The sequence below is a fragment of the Sceloporus undulatus genome, chromosome 5 (genome assembly GCF_019175285.1).
Source record: "Sceloporus undulatus isolate JIND9_A2432 ecotype Alabama chromosome 5, SceUnd_v1.1, whole genome shotgun sequence".
Lineage (NCBI taxonomy): Eukaryota > Metazoa > Chordata > Lepidosauria > Squamata > Phrynosomatidae > Sceloporus > Sceloporus undulatus.
In genome coordinates, this window is record NC_056526.1 from 81,244,463 (window position 1) to 81,258,994 (window position 14,532).

Below are 14,532 nucleotides of genomic sequence, written 5' to 3' on the forward strand. Positions count from 1 at the left end.
ATAGTCTCTTGTGTAAAGTTTAAATGTATACTAGTTAAAAGCTTGGGTAAATAAAAAAATGTTTCCTATAATAGGTTAAGATGGTATTTTTAGGCAAGAATTTCAGACTGCTGGAATATTTGAGAGTACTTTTCTGGACACCAGAAAATATGCTTATGAGATTTAGAGGATCTAATGAAACAACATGGGATGCGAGGGGATGCAGCATCAAGGCAGGCAACCATCCAAATCTACCCTCATCAGCTTAATTATCTTTCTGCTTCTTCAGGGAAATATTGGTTCCAAGATGCTAGAATAGTAAGTTCCCACAACAAGTTAAACAAACTTGAATAAAAGAATACACTGCTAAAACAGTTCAAATAATAAAACATTTAGAAAACTATATAGGCTGATTACTAATTTTAATAAAAATAAACTTACACCACTTACCATTTGAAGCTGTGAAATCAATAGCCACAGTGAAATTGATTTGCGTCCTATGAAGTAAATTAAATGTAAGCTATTTAAATATGAATGTTCATACACGAAGAATGAATTATGAAAACCCAACAGAATTCCACTTAGATAAATATGCATGCTGTAGTATATAAAACTGTCAAACAGCATCCATCAGAAACCGAAGTTCTAGTCAGCCTGGCACTGGCACTAGTTTGCTCTTAAAAAAAAGCAGAGACAAGCATTATTAAACTGATACTTAAAAGAATCACTTCTCTAATGCAACATGCTGGGATATTTTGAGTATTCCACACTTTAAAGCCTATATATAAACTTGAGGAGCAGATCACAATTAAGAAACCGTACTGCAGTCCTATTACACCAGACTAATCAATTCAACTGATTCTTTTCTCAGGTAGGCCAGAATCCTGTATGGTCTTTATGTATGTGTAAACAATGTAGTTATAGTGCTATGATGTAAATGTGGCTTCACCCTTCCCCAATTCTCATTTACCAGCAGCCAACAATGTGATCAATTGGAGTCTGTTCCCCTGTTGCTCAGGAAGCAGCTTGCAGCAGGCAAAAAAAAAGAGTCCCTCTCACACCAGAGAATGTTTGCATGAGATAGTGGGAAGGTCAGTCAGTTGAGTCCTGATTGACAAGTGAACAGACCTCTTTTAACTGCAACATTTGTTTCCTGGCAAGTGGAGATTGTGGGCCTTTCACAGTCCCTACATACCTGTGAAGGTTTACTGCATAACCCACCACTTTTCTACCAGGTGTCAGGCTCTACCTATACCTCCGATGCCACCAAAGGTGAAGACTTCCACAAATCTCACAGTTACCAGCAAGACTAAGGGCTTTATCATGTTCCCAACTGTGCCACCTCCTCTTGTTCTATTGCTGTGGCAAGCAACTCTAGGGATTTCCTAGATGCCCTTAAGGTACATGTGTGATGTGTATTATGCAACTTATATCTCCATCAGACACCACCCATCTTGATTCACTGCTGCCAACAAAGACACTGTGAATCCAAACTTTATAAAATATAGTGTTCCTGTAGGCCAAAAGCATATAAATACAAAAACAATACTTCATTAAGAGAAATTGAACATAATGTAAGAGATCACAGTGAGGCCTCATTATCTGCAGGCTTGTTTAAGCATCCATGGATGGCAAGCTCCCATTGTCCCCAATCGCGGTGCATGCATGCAGCTGCGCTGCCATTAGGGACAATGAGACTTCAGGAAAGTCCTTGTTGTCTGGGGACTTGTCCCTAATGGTGGTGTGGCTGCGTGCATGCACCACCATTGGGGGCAATGGGACTAGAGGTCCTTCAGTTTTTGGTATCTATGGTGGGCGGGATCCAGAATGGATCTCCTGTGGATACCAAAGTCCACTGTATTTAATACATTTAAAACACATTCTTATTCACTCTTATGCACCATTTCTAGCTAAACCAGACTCTTAAACACCACACATTAATTTCTAAGGTCCCATTCCCACTGGGCAAAAAAACCCGGCTTATTTTGCTGCGGTTCTGACTCTGATTTTTTTTCCGAGTCGTAATTGAATCTGACCCATCATTCCCATTAAAAACAGGTGCAAACAGTACCGGGTTTTTTACCCCTGTTTTCGTTCCCATTGGTATTTTCCCTGTGGTAATTTGAAGCGGGTTATTTTGCTCCCCATCCCCATTGCCCTTCCGGAAACTCTTTTTTTTTAAAGCAGCTGTCAATCAAGCGCCTAAGCGCTTGATGTCACAGCCAATCAGTCACTTAGGCGCTTTTCCCCTCTGGGAAAGGAAAAAGGGAGCCTCTATTTGCCCCAAATCTCTTTGTGTCCAGGCTCTTCTGTGTCTCCCCAGACTCCTTCTGGAAAAGAGAGAAGGAGCCTCTAATCACCCCAAGTCCCTTTGCCTCCCCCATTGCTCCCTGGGCTGTCTGGGGGGGGGGGTGATCTAGCAGGCATGTACTGCAAAGCCCACCTGCTGCTCAGGTGCTCAGGCAGAGGCGAAAAAAGAAAAATAATAGTTTAAAATGGTGTTCAATGGCTCTCCTCACACATCGGTCTATGAATGTGGAACAGGGGGGAGGTTGCAGGGGGCGTAATGTGCTTACCAATCCACTGGGGGAAAGGCTATGCGAACAGAAGAAAATGGCGCCGGTAATGCAGGAAAGAGAACAAGCGGGTGACACCCCCAAGCTAGCCCCTTGAGCACTGCTCCTCCCATTCCCAAGTTCCCGAATCAGGCACCCTTTCGTTCCCATTCATTTGCCGTGAATCAGTCTCAGGAGGCACAGGAAAAACCTCTAAAAATATGCACTCTTTTTAAACAAGTTTATCCACCACTGATTCAGGTTTTCCAAGGAAAAATCGAATACATGGAGATCAGATCCGAATTCCAATGGGAACGAAATCGGTGTAATGAGAATCGAACACGCGCTCAAATGGGAACAATGCAATCCTAATTCGATTCTTGATCCACGTTATAACCCAGTGGGAATGGGGCCTAAACCTCACTGACTGAGTCTCTTAACCCTAATTCTCACTCCTTTCTTCTAACTACCTTGACTATATCAAACATCATCTCAACTATCATTCACCAACCTTATTCATATCCCCTCAGACATTCCACCAGTCACTACTCACTCTCAACACTCCATTCTCTCAACCCTCCCAACAGCTCTTTGTCTTATACATGGTGCAACAAATTACCTTAATATATAGTATATTAAACAACATTTTACACCAAAAGTGTATAATATCACAGGCAATGTAGGGACTGTGAATACATAATAGTAACAAGTGTAGAACTGCAGGTTATGCACACGTAACTGCTATACAGGATTTTAAATTACAGTGAGCGCTGGGTATCCGCTGAGGTTTGGTTTCTGGACTCCCTGTGGATACCAAAATCCATGGATGTTCATGTCTCCTTAAATACAATGGCATAGTAAAATAGTATCCCAAATGGCAAAATCAATGTTTTCTTTTGGAATTTACATATTATGTGGAATATTTTCAAGCCATAGAGACCTGAAACTGTGGATAAAAACTCTATGGATGTTGAGGCCTAAGTGTAATTATTATTGATTAATAATTTTAAAATAACTATTAATATCAAATAATTAATTAATAATTTTAAATATGTATGAATTCACTAGCAAATACCATTTCTATTTGATTTATATAAAACTTGCATATATGTCCATTGAAAACAAAACTGCAGAGCCTCAGTAGGGTAATACCTCTATTAGAACAAGCTGTACCTCATGTACTATTGCCTCAGTTATGAATAGATCCATGGGGCTGCTATTTAAACAAACCAAAATAAAAATACATTAAATGTGATCACACATTTAATGCCTACAACATCAGTAGGTAAGCCATTCAGTTTCCAGAACTATTCTTTAGTCTCTGTGTTAAAGAAAGCAAATAAAAAGATGTAAAGAAAACAAGGTGGGCATGACGAAATGGGCCAGAAGTCTAGCATCTCAAAGACTCAGTATGGTGTGCAGCAGGAAGTTAAGTAGACTGAGATGGCAACCCTATACCTACTTTTCTGAACTCAATGGGATTTGCTTCTGAGCAACAAGCAGAGGAGTGTGCTGTTAATTAGACAGAAAGAAGAAAGGGAAAGGAAGAGCATGTGAGGACAAGACTCACTGGAGCTTGTTTCCAAACTGTTTATTGTTACATCCAAACAAGGTCAGAAACATTTTTGCTATTTTAATCTTTGATCTCATTTTGTCTGTTTCTTTTATTTTAAATTTTAGTCTGTCTTGAAAAAAGATAGAAAGAATTCAATCAATGAGCATTCCTTGCCTTCTTGGTGCAACCTATTGTCTTCAGCTCCTCACTATTATCTATTTAAAAGTAAGGTAAAGGTATCCCCCCCCTTGACAAGGTTGTCAAGTCGTGTCCAACCATAGAAGGTGGTGCTCATCTCCGTTACTAAGCTGAAGAGCCAGCGTTGTCAGAGACTACTCAGTGATCACATGGCCAGCATGATTGCACAGAATGCTGTTTACCTTCTCACCAAAGGGGCACCTATTTTTCTACTTGCATTTGCATACTTTCAAACTGCTAGGTTGGCAGAAGTTGGGACTAGTGATGGGAGCTTACCCCCATCACACAACACCTGGGCCTTGAATTGCCAACCTGCCAATCTTGCAATCAACAGAGTCAGCATCTTAACTACTTGAGTCACTGCATCCCTGCAATTATTATCTATTTAGAAGGAAATAAAATTAAGGAATCTGCAAGCTAAACAGAGAAGATTCCCAAACAAAAGAAGGGAATCCTTGGCTCACTTCCTGATTTTTTCCTCCAGATAACGCATCATTGAGCTACAATTTAAATCTTTATTGCTCTGTAAAACTGTATATTTATCATTTCTATGTTGAAGACATAGTTTTGGTATGTCTCATACCAACTGGATTCCGTAGTGGATTCCTTTGTTTTATGAACAAACAAATATATCATATTCTGTTAATGATGTAATGAAACGGTAGATGAAAGAGAATAATAAAATAAGTACCAGCTTCTAAAATTTGGTACGCTTATATTTGCATTACATTCTGAAGATGATTTTGCAAGACACCAGTATACACAAAGATAATTTTTATACATGCACATTTCTTTTTCAAGATGAAACTTTACATTGATATTATTTTTACTCCAGTAACAATTTCTTTAACATCCTGTTCATTTCAGAATTCTAGATAAATGAATCACTTACCCGCCCTTAATATAGTCAAGAAATGAAACTTCTGTTTCCACTAGGAAGGATAGTAATGTTACCTGAGAGCAAGTGACACGGAAAAGTAATGAATATTAATCTTAAAAAGTGAGCGAGAGAGAGATTAATCTTAAAAACAACCACACATACAAAAGAAATCTGTAGTATTTAAGAATCAATGCATTATTTAAAACTACTCCAGCATGCTGAGGTATTACATCTGCAACTGGCATATATTAACAACTTAACCTCCATTTCCATAATTGGTTTCCTCACATCATAATCATCATCAACATCATCATCATCATCACCATCACCACCACCATAATCATTGCTAGTATTACACAGTCTGGCAGAAATAGTACAAACTATAAATCAAGAAAGTCCTGATTATAGCCTCATTTGCACCACTGTATGGTGCTATTCTGTTATGCCATGTGCATAACAAGTGGCATATTAAAGGGGTAGCTTGCATTGTTTGCTGCTATTGCATTGCCCTATTCTGTGAACAAAGCTAAAGACATGGTGGTTTGTTTTTTGCCAGATTCCATCCCAGTTCTGTAAATCAGAACAGAAATACAGTATCTTGTCTTGTTTAACCAAAATAATTGAACCATTTACATTTAGCATCTGAAGTGTTTGGGAAAGTTTATAAGTCTTAGTTAAATCAACACTATTCTTCAAGCAATCACATATGAATTTTATTACCAGCAATTTAATTCTGAAGAAATCAGAAAGTTCATTTTTGGTAGCAACTTCATCAGCACATATATTATAAGACTACAATGAAGAAGCAAATTTATCTCAGAATACTTTACACAGGTCCTTCAGAAAACTGAAGGAAACCCATGTCAAGAAAAAGTTTGACAATTAACAATCATGTAGTATCTTCATTAAAACCAACAAAAGCTTGCTCGCTATTTTGTGACCTTTTGGTTGGTTTTAATGTGGATATTGTCTTGGAATTTCTTGAACAATGTTGAATTAAAAATATCTCACTTCAATATGTATTACAATAGATGGAAAATCATGTACTTAACTGTTCCTGAATTAACGTATTTTTTCTTTTTTGCCTTTTTCTTTGGATTTATTACCTAGAAAAGTAGGTTAAGAAAAATATGTTAATTGTTATGCATCTAAAAACAGAGAAATATCTATTTATTCTTAAGGCCATGTTTCATGTTTTTGGAAACAGGGCTTATCCCTTCTACACACCACTTATCCAAATACTGCTCAACCTTCAAACATCCTCAAATATGGTTTATTGTTCAATGTCATGATGACTATTTTTAGTAGAAAAGTGAATCCAATTTTTAGTCCCAATGAGAGAATCAACTGTTAAAGGTTAAAACAACATTTTTATAAATCCCATTGCTTCAATAACTCTACTGTAGTTGGGCCTAGAAATTGGGCTTAGACAATCATATGAACTTTGTTACCAGCAATTTAATTATCAAAGAATCAAACTGTTTATTTGTGGTAGCAAGCTCATCAGTGTATATACTATAGGATTGCGATAAGGAAGCAAATTTGGTTGGAAACCCATATCAGCTACTTAGCTACTTGTGGCAATAGTGCCAAAATTTTGACTAAGGGCTGATACAGATGGGCAGAAAGGAGAGCCAAGATGGCACCCCTTTCTGCCCCGCATTGTTGCCACGGTGACCGCACGGCGCCGGCAATGATGTGCTCCAAAAAGGAGCCACAAAATGCAGGCGCCCATTTTAACTCTGGAGGGATGCCACAGATGCCAAATAGTGCAACATCCCTCCTGAGTAAAAAGAACCTGGTATTTTCGTGTTCTTCTTGTGATGCCTGTGTTACATTGCGAGTGCACCACTGGCGCACTCATCATGTAACGGATGGGCAGCGATGTGCGGATGCTTGTGCATCCCTTACATAAAAATGGGGGTGCCCATGTGGATGGGACTCTGCCATCAGGCCGTCGCCCGCAGGTAGTAAGTCTTGGGACCATGCGGTTGGTCCTAAGCCCTACTATCACCGCCAGGACACGGCCATAGTGACTCTTTCATAGTCATGTTCCCCACTTAGTCATGATTGCATCACTACTGCCACGATTGTTACTCCACCTAAACCTACTTTACTGGGCATTAGCTATATATGGAAAAGGATATTGGTTCTGCCAATGATTGTACCATGGGTGAATGGCATTTCTACCAGATTTTAGAGGGGCAGGCCAGGAAAGGTATACTTAAATAGGTTACAATAGCAAATACATTTCTATACCGCTTATCAGTGCACTTGAGCACTCCCTAAGAGGTTTATAATGTGTAAGGTAATTGTCCCCAAGAAGCTGGATACTCATTTTAGCGACCTCGGAAGGATGCCAGACTGAGTCGACCCTAAGCCCCTGGCTGGTATTGAACTCACAACCTTGTGGTTTGTGAGTGAGTGGATGTAGTACAGGCATTTAACCATTTAATCACTGCACCACCAGGGCTCAATTAGGTAGCTAATACTGGAGTCCAGCCTTTATCTCAGAATACCTTACCCAGTTCCTTCAGAAAAATAAAATAAAATAAAAGAAGCCACATTGATCCATAAGAAAAACTCCTACCACAACCAATTTGTTTGGCAAGGGAAGATGTATGATTTTGTGTGAGGCTGAGGATGCATCTTGATGCTGCCCACATTAAGAAGCAAAGTAGGATAAGAAAATATTATATAATTTAAACTCTCTGCAAGGGATCTAGCATAGCATAGTAATTCAGCACTGGACGACTTTAGAGAACAATGTTCAAATCACCGCTCCATCATGAAAACCCACTTGGTGATCTTGGGGAAGTCATACTCTCTTAGCCTCTGAGAAGAGCAAAGGCAACCCTCTCTGAATAAATCTTGCCACAAAACAAAAATAAACAAACTATGATCGGGCTGTCTCACGGTTGTCTTAAGTCAGAAATGACTTGAATGCACACAACTACCACTCTGCTTTCCCTCACCTTCATACTCCTGTCTAGTTGTCAATGTTTTATCAAAATGATCCCAGCAAAATAATTCAAAGACATAGCCATGTAATTATGGAAAATCAATATGCAAAGTGATCTTGCAGCACCTTTGAGACTAACTGAGAGACAGAAGTTGGTAGCATGAACTTTTGTAGACTTGAGCCTACTTCCTCAAATGCAGCCCCTATCTTTCAGTTAGTCTCAAAGGTGCCACAAGAACCTTTTGCATACAGGCAAAATAATGCATTCAAAAGTACAGTATCCCACCATTACTTGTCCTTGGAATCAGGCTCAAGAAAGGTGGAGAAGGAAGTATTAAAAGGCAGTGTGGTTTAAGAGCAAAAGAAGCATTCACCGATAGGCAAACTGAGTTGTTCACACTCTGTGCAGGCATGGAGAAAGAAAGGAATGTGTGAGAAAGACATGAATTGCGGTTGTATTATAAGAAAAGTAAAGGTAGAACTCTGACTCAATCTGGTTGTATATTCAGGAGGCAGAATGAGGCAAAATGAGATTAACACTTGTATCAGGGGAAGGAGTTAGTTTCATTCATCTGGAAGGCCCAGTGAGTACACAGGTGATATAGTTGGGACAGCAGATAGAAAGTGTCAGTTGATTTGACTGGCTGCTCTAAAGACAGTTCCAAATGTTGTGAAATGAAAACTCTCATGATGTGTCCATGATGTGTCCAAAGTACAACAATCTCAGTTTAATCATCTTGGCTTCTAGGGAGACCAGGATTGATTTGCTCTAGGACCCATTTATTTGTCTTTTTAGCAGTCCACAATATCCATAGAACTCTTCTCCAGTATCACATTTCAATGAGTTGATTTTCTTCCTCTCAGTTTTCTTCACTAGCCAGCTTTCACAACCATAGAAATTGGGAATACTGTAACACGGACCATCCTGACTTTAGTATTCAGTGATATCTTTTTAAACTTGTCTAGTTCCTTCAAAGCTGCCTTTCCAAATCCTATTCTTCTGATTACTTGACCACATTCTCCACTAAGATTAATTATTGAGCCAAGGTATGGAATATCTTGAACTATTTCTATGTCATCATCATCTACTTTGAAATTGTGTACGTCATCTGTGGTCATTTTTTTAAAAAAAAATGTTCACTATAAGACCTTGAACAGCTAGGTTTCCCCCCCCCCCCTGAGAAACCAGTCTGGAGATTTCTGGAAATTTCCTGCCCCAAGTTTGAGAACAGAGATTTAAAATTACCAATTAATGTGCTTAGCTTTGCAATTAAGTCAATAATACAGATATAATTTTAGCAGCACATTTATATATCACAAAGCAACTGGGAGTAGTAAAACTAAAGAGAAGAAGGAATTATAATCCTAGTCTGGACTGCAATGTGTTGTGGGTATAATCCAACTCATTTGGAGAATGCACTTAAATCCCACTCAAACAAATCAGGCAGGTTAGGTACAACCATCTTAAGATATATTGATTTCAATATGATGGCCTGGAGCTCATACAATTAATGTACCAGAAACTGTTTTAGAACAGCACAGTTTTGAAGAAGGGATTTGAATGCACTTAACAGAAATAAAACCAAAGCTATTTTGAGTTCATTGACTAGGTTTCAATGTGGTTATTATGGCCATAGATCTGCTTTCACCAGTGAGACTGGGATAAACAATTCAATCATCTAACTAAAAGTTTCTATGTACAGCGCAGTGTAAATTGACAGCACTTTATAAATAAAGGTTAATAATAATAATATTAACCAATCCACCTCCCTTCAGCAGCTACTTTCATGACTTGCTCTGGGTAGCTGAGCAGCCCTCAAGTGACATAGAGTGTAGCAATGGAAAGGAAAGTAAGAAGGAAAAGGAAGTGAGGGGAGAAGAAAGAAGTCTATTGTACTTGAATTTTGTACACACAAATATTACAAATATTTTTGTGGGTTTTTGGGCTATGTAGCCATGTTCTAGAACATGGCCACATAGCCTGAAAAACCCACAAAAAGCTATGGATGCCGACCATGAAACCCTTCGACTTCACATTACAAATATTGCTTCTAAGATGCTGCAAAATATTCTCATAAGCAACCAGAATGATCTGTTCCTCTTTTTGGTTGTCTTTTATACTGAAACCTATTCCTGTGCTACTGAGAACAGCCATTGCTGTAGTCACTATGTTTATTGCAAACTATTCCACCATTGAAAGGAAGAGTAATTGTTTCAAAATGAAGAGTAATTGTTCCATGACCCCTTTGTCCACCTCATTGTATGTAGCCCTAAACATTTTAGGATTTTTCTCTATTTCTTAATACTCTCACCTTTTCTTAATTAGTGTGTGTGAGTGAAGGAGAAAACATGTGTAGCTGGCAAGGCAGTAAACAAACAAACAAACAAAAAACTAATGGAAAAGGGAAGAAAGTCAATGGACATAACAGAGAAAAAATCTGGACTCCTGCATAGTCAGCTGGCATGTGGGGAATAACCCAAGAGTGTTTGGATTGCTCCTCCTTTGCCACCAAGAGAATGTGAATGTACACAAAGTAAGTTATATATTTGATCTGAATTTCACACATAAAGCAAATAGATGCTTAAAATTATAGAAATTACTGTTCACATGTTATAAAGGATACATAGGCAGTGCAAATGGTTCAATTTCTGCACTCAAAGATATATAAAAAGAAACAATCCTGCTATTTACCTCATACACATTAAACTGTGACTGTCCTCTGGACAATTCTCTGAAACTCGTTGTGAATTCTCCAATAAAATCATGACTAGAAATAGAAACGAAATTGATTAATGGATAAAGGTGAAAATAAAACATTACCTAATGTTTTCCAAAACATATTGCTAATAAAATCTTAGGATTCTTAGGAATGTGCCTAAGAAGTTTCCACAATTCCATCATTTGGTGTTGTGAAACCTTGTTATCATTCCATGAACTCAGTCCACAGGGCACCTATCGTATTTCACCAATTCGTCAGGCAAGCAAAAGAAACCGGGCTGCAGAATATCACATATAAATCTGAATGTAACAGCCAGATCTTTGGTAAAAACCTCATCTGATCTTCAAGGAACAGTAACATTTGTCAAATGTGCAAAGATTTAATTCCCTAACATATAAACAGAACACCTTCATTTTCAAGGAGCAAGAAGCATAGGCTTTCTTTCATGTCACAAAAAGGTTGGTGAATTGGCAAATTTAATCATTACAGGTACTAGATGTATAAATAGACAGACAAATCAGAATTATAATGAAAAACTATGGTCAGTTGCTGTTTCATAGGCAATCAGTAATGCAATTCATTCAACAAGGAGAATCTCAATCAATATTTTTGCAATCACATTTTTTAATGTTAAGTACTATGATGCAAGTTAAGATTCTCAAGATTCTAAAGAGTTTTCAGCCTACTTTGGGGATGAAAGTTTCATAAGAAAATTTTTATTATTTTGTATAATTCGCTTTTAACTGGACATACCCCATCTCAAAATACATAGGCCTAAAACCTACTGTTATTCTAAGTTAAAGAAGACTCAGTGGGATTCACTTATGTGTTGACTCACCATTCAGAAACTGATTCTGTGGATATAATCTAGCTAAGACTAATCAATAAGATTCTGACCACAATGAAGAGGAAGTCTGATATACAGTACATCTCACTGCAAACTATTATGGTGTGGCTCAATGGATTCATGTCGCTCTTACTAACATACAATTTCCTTTAATTAAAATTTTAGATTTAGGCTTAACTGGTGGAAAGACCTCCATAATAGCATTCCAAAGTGTAGCTATAATAATAACAGTGTATAAATCCTTTTACAAATTTAGTCAGCAATGCACAATAATTACCTTCCATCTCTATCCCAGTCATACACCTCTACCTTAATTGTTCTGCAAACAAACAAAAAAGAGAAAACTATATACAAATATAAATGAAAAGCTTGTCAACATAAATAATGTAATAAATAAGGTGATTTATTACTTGCATTGTGCAGTCCACATCTAATGAGTAAGCAGTAAAGGTGATAGCCTTTTGGGTTTTGCTACTTTTGATTCAATAGAGAATATAATTAACTGATGCCTTTCCAACAAGTAGGTGCACAATTAAATGTACAACAAAATCTAAAAACACTCTATGTAAAATCCAATTAAAAACAAACAATTGCAACTAGAGATGTTAGCAAAGGACAGGTTGTTTACCTGTAACTGTAGTCATCTATGAGTGGTCATCTGTGAATTCACACAAGTGGGTTTTCCTGCATTCCTGCACTGCGCAGTGAGACATTTGGAACCATCTAGAATCTCTAGGGAAGACTTTTTTTGGGGGGGTAGCTCCACCTACCCTATATACCCTAGTGTTCTTGCTCTTTCCTCCAGTTCCAATAGACGCGCAAGAAGCATATGAAGGTACATGTTGCAAGAGCAGGACACAACTCGAACAGGGGAAGAGAGAGATCTGGTGGATGTTGAGGAGAGGTTGCCCATGAGAGGGGAACAACCATATGGGAGAGTCTAGCAGCTCGCCTTCGGAAATGAAGCAGCATGAGCCTTGACAATTGAATTGATGATGGGAGATGCATGTTTATCAACGGTTGCTTTTTTAATCTAGTCACCCTCTTATACTAGAGGAATGAGAAGAATGTTAATGCTTCTGTCTTCTTTCTCTCTCTCTTATTGGCCTTTTTGGAAGGTTTGAAGGTAGGCTCGGTTGCAGCGTGAGAATACTGCTTGTGTGTGGGGGGGGGGGAATCCCTGAATTCAGTGGCCTCAAAAGTAAGTCTACAATCGGGTCCCATTCGATGCTTTGTTGACCTCGAGGAACTTGGATGAACGGCATCATCAATGGTCTCCCCAAGATGAGGACGGTGGAGGGACTGAGACAGAGCAGTCAGAGGTTTCAAGCTCTCATACAACAATGATAGAAGGGAGGAGAGCCAATTTTTTCTGCTTGATGAGTAAGGCCCTGCAATGGGTGCAGTTCTGCATATTGTGCCCCTCAACCAGCACAGCAAACAACTGAAGTGCTTGTCTTGCCATGGATTTTTGCTCACATTCCTCACATCTCTTAAAAACTTGGATTGGAGGACATATTTATCGATGGTGAACAATCCAAGAATATCAACATGTCCAATCATGAGGCAAAGGAGCAGTCAAGATCAAACCAGAGCCAAAGCCAGAAATAACATACACCCAATAAACCAACTGAGTAGAAAGTTGACATTCAAAGCCAAAACCAGATCTAAGGTCGTTATAATTTGAATGAAGAGATTTCTAAGGATCAGTTCCCTCAATGCTGCCCAGCATAGTGGACAAAAAGAAATGAAGGAAAGAGCAGGAACACTAGGGGTATATATATAGGTGGGGGGCGGAGCTACCTCAAAAAGTCTTCCCTAGCAATCTAGCACAGAAAGCCCATTTGTGTGATTCACAAGAACTATGATAAAAAAAATAACAGGTTTTTCTCTGATGGTGACATTATACTATCTAGTTTAATGATTACTCTCCAAAATGAAAGTGCTCCAAGTGCAAGTGCCACAGTTGAGAACAGTAACACTAAATAATATTGTACAATATATTTCTTATTATACTGAAACAATCTTTTGTACGATAAACATGGGATTGTTTTTTCGTGTTTAACTTCTGCCTAAGTGGAATTATTTGGAAGGGAGAACCTGAGAAATGGTCACTATAAACCTGAATCCACAAAAGAACACATCATTGGTCCATTGTTGTAGCCATCTAGGGCCCTGAAATATTAAAGCCCATGATGATTTAAAGGTTAAAATGCAAGACAGGTGCCAGGACCTGGGGTTAAGAGTGTGTGGCTAATCTGGTAGGGGCAATATGCCACATACCATCACATGCCTACATCTGCAGAGTGGCATATTGCATAAACAGAAACAGTAAAGGATTTGGAATACAGAGGAGTGAATTTGTAGCATTTTCATACTGTAAAGAAATAGTAGTATATGTTTAGGGAAGCTTGTGCTCAAACATAAAGTAATGAAAGATAATGCTCAATCAATTGCAATCATAGTAAAATTTTATGAAGGTGGGTGAAATTATTCAAACAACTTGTCATTTTCACGTATGATTGACAGGCAGCTGTGATAATGAGACACAAGGACCTAAATCTAATTGTTAATCCCAATGAGAGCAGATACATTGAATCAATGAATTTTATAAGTGTTGCTTTACTGAGTTCCCAGTGATGCAATGGTGTGCATCATAATAAGAAGAATGATGTTCTGTAAATAACACACTAACCAAATGATTTAAGGGCTCTACTACAATTATTTCTACTGTAAGAGAAATACACTTTGGTTGATGAGGAAATTTGTTGTCACAGCAAAGTCATGTCCCCAGGAAAATCATATCTGTTGCAACAACCTTAGCTGGTAAAAGTCA

General features: G+C 38.3%; 1 protein-coding gene across 1 annotated transcript in view; it reads right to left on the reverse strand.

The window, feature by feature from the left end:
- Window positions 1-14,532, reverse strand: part of CPNE8 (copine 8) — an 84,340-nt gene that overhangs the window by 16,427 nt on the left and 53,381 nt on the right. The window contains 5 exon segments of the mRNA XM_042467533.1: window positions 430-476; window positions 5,180-5,241; window positions 6,220-6,273; window positions 10,822-10,897; window positions 11,974-12,015. Coding sequence (XP_042323467.1) covers window positions 430-476; window positions 5,180-5,241; window positions 6,220-6,273; window positions 10,822-10,897; window positions 11,974-12,015 — 281 coding nt within the window.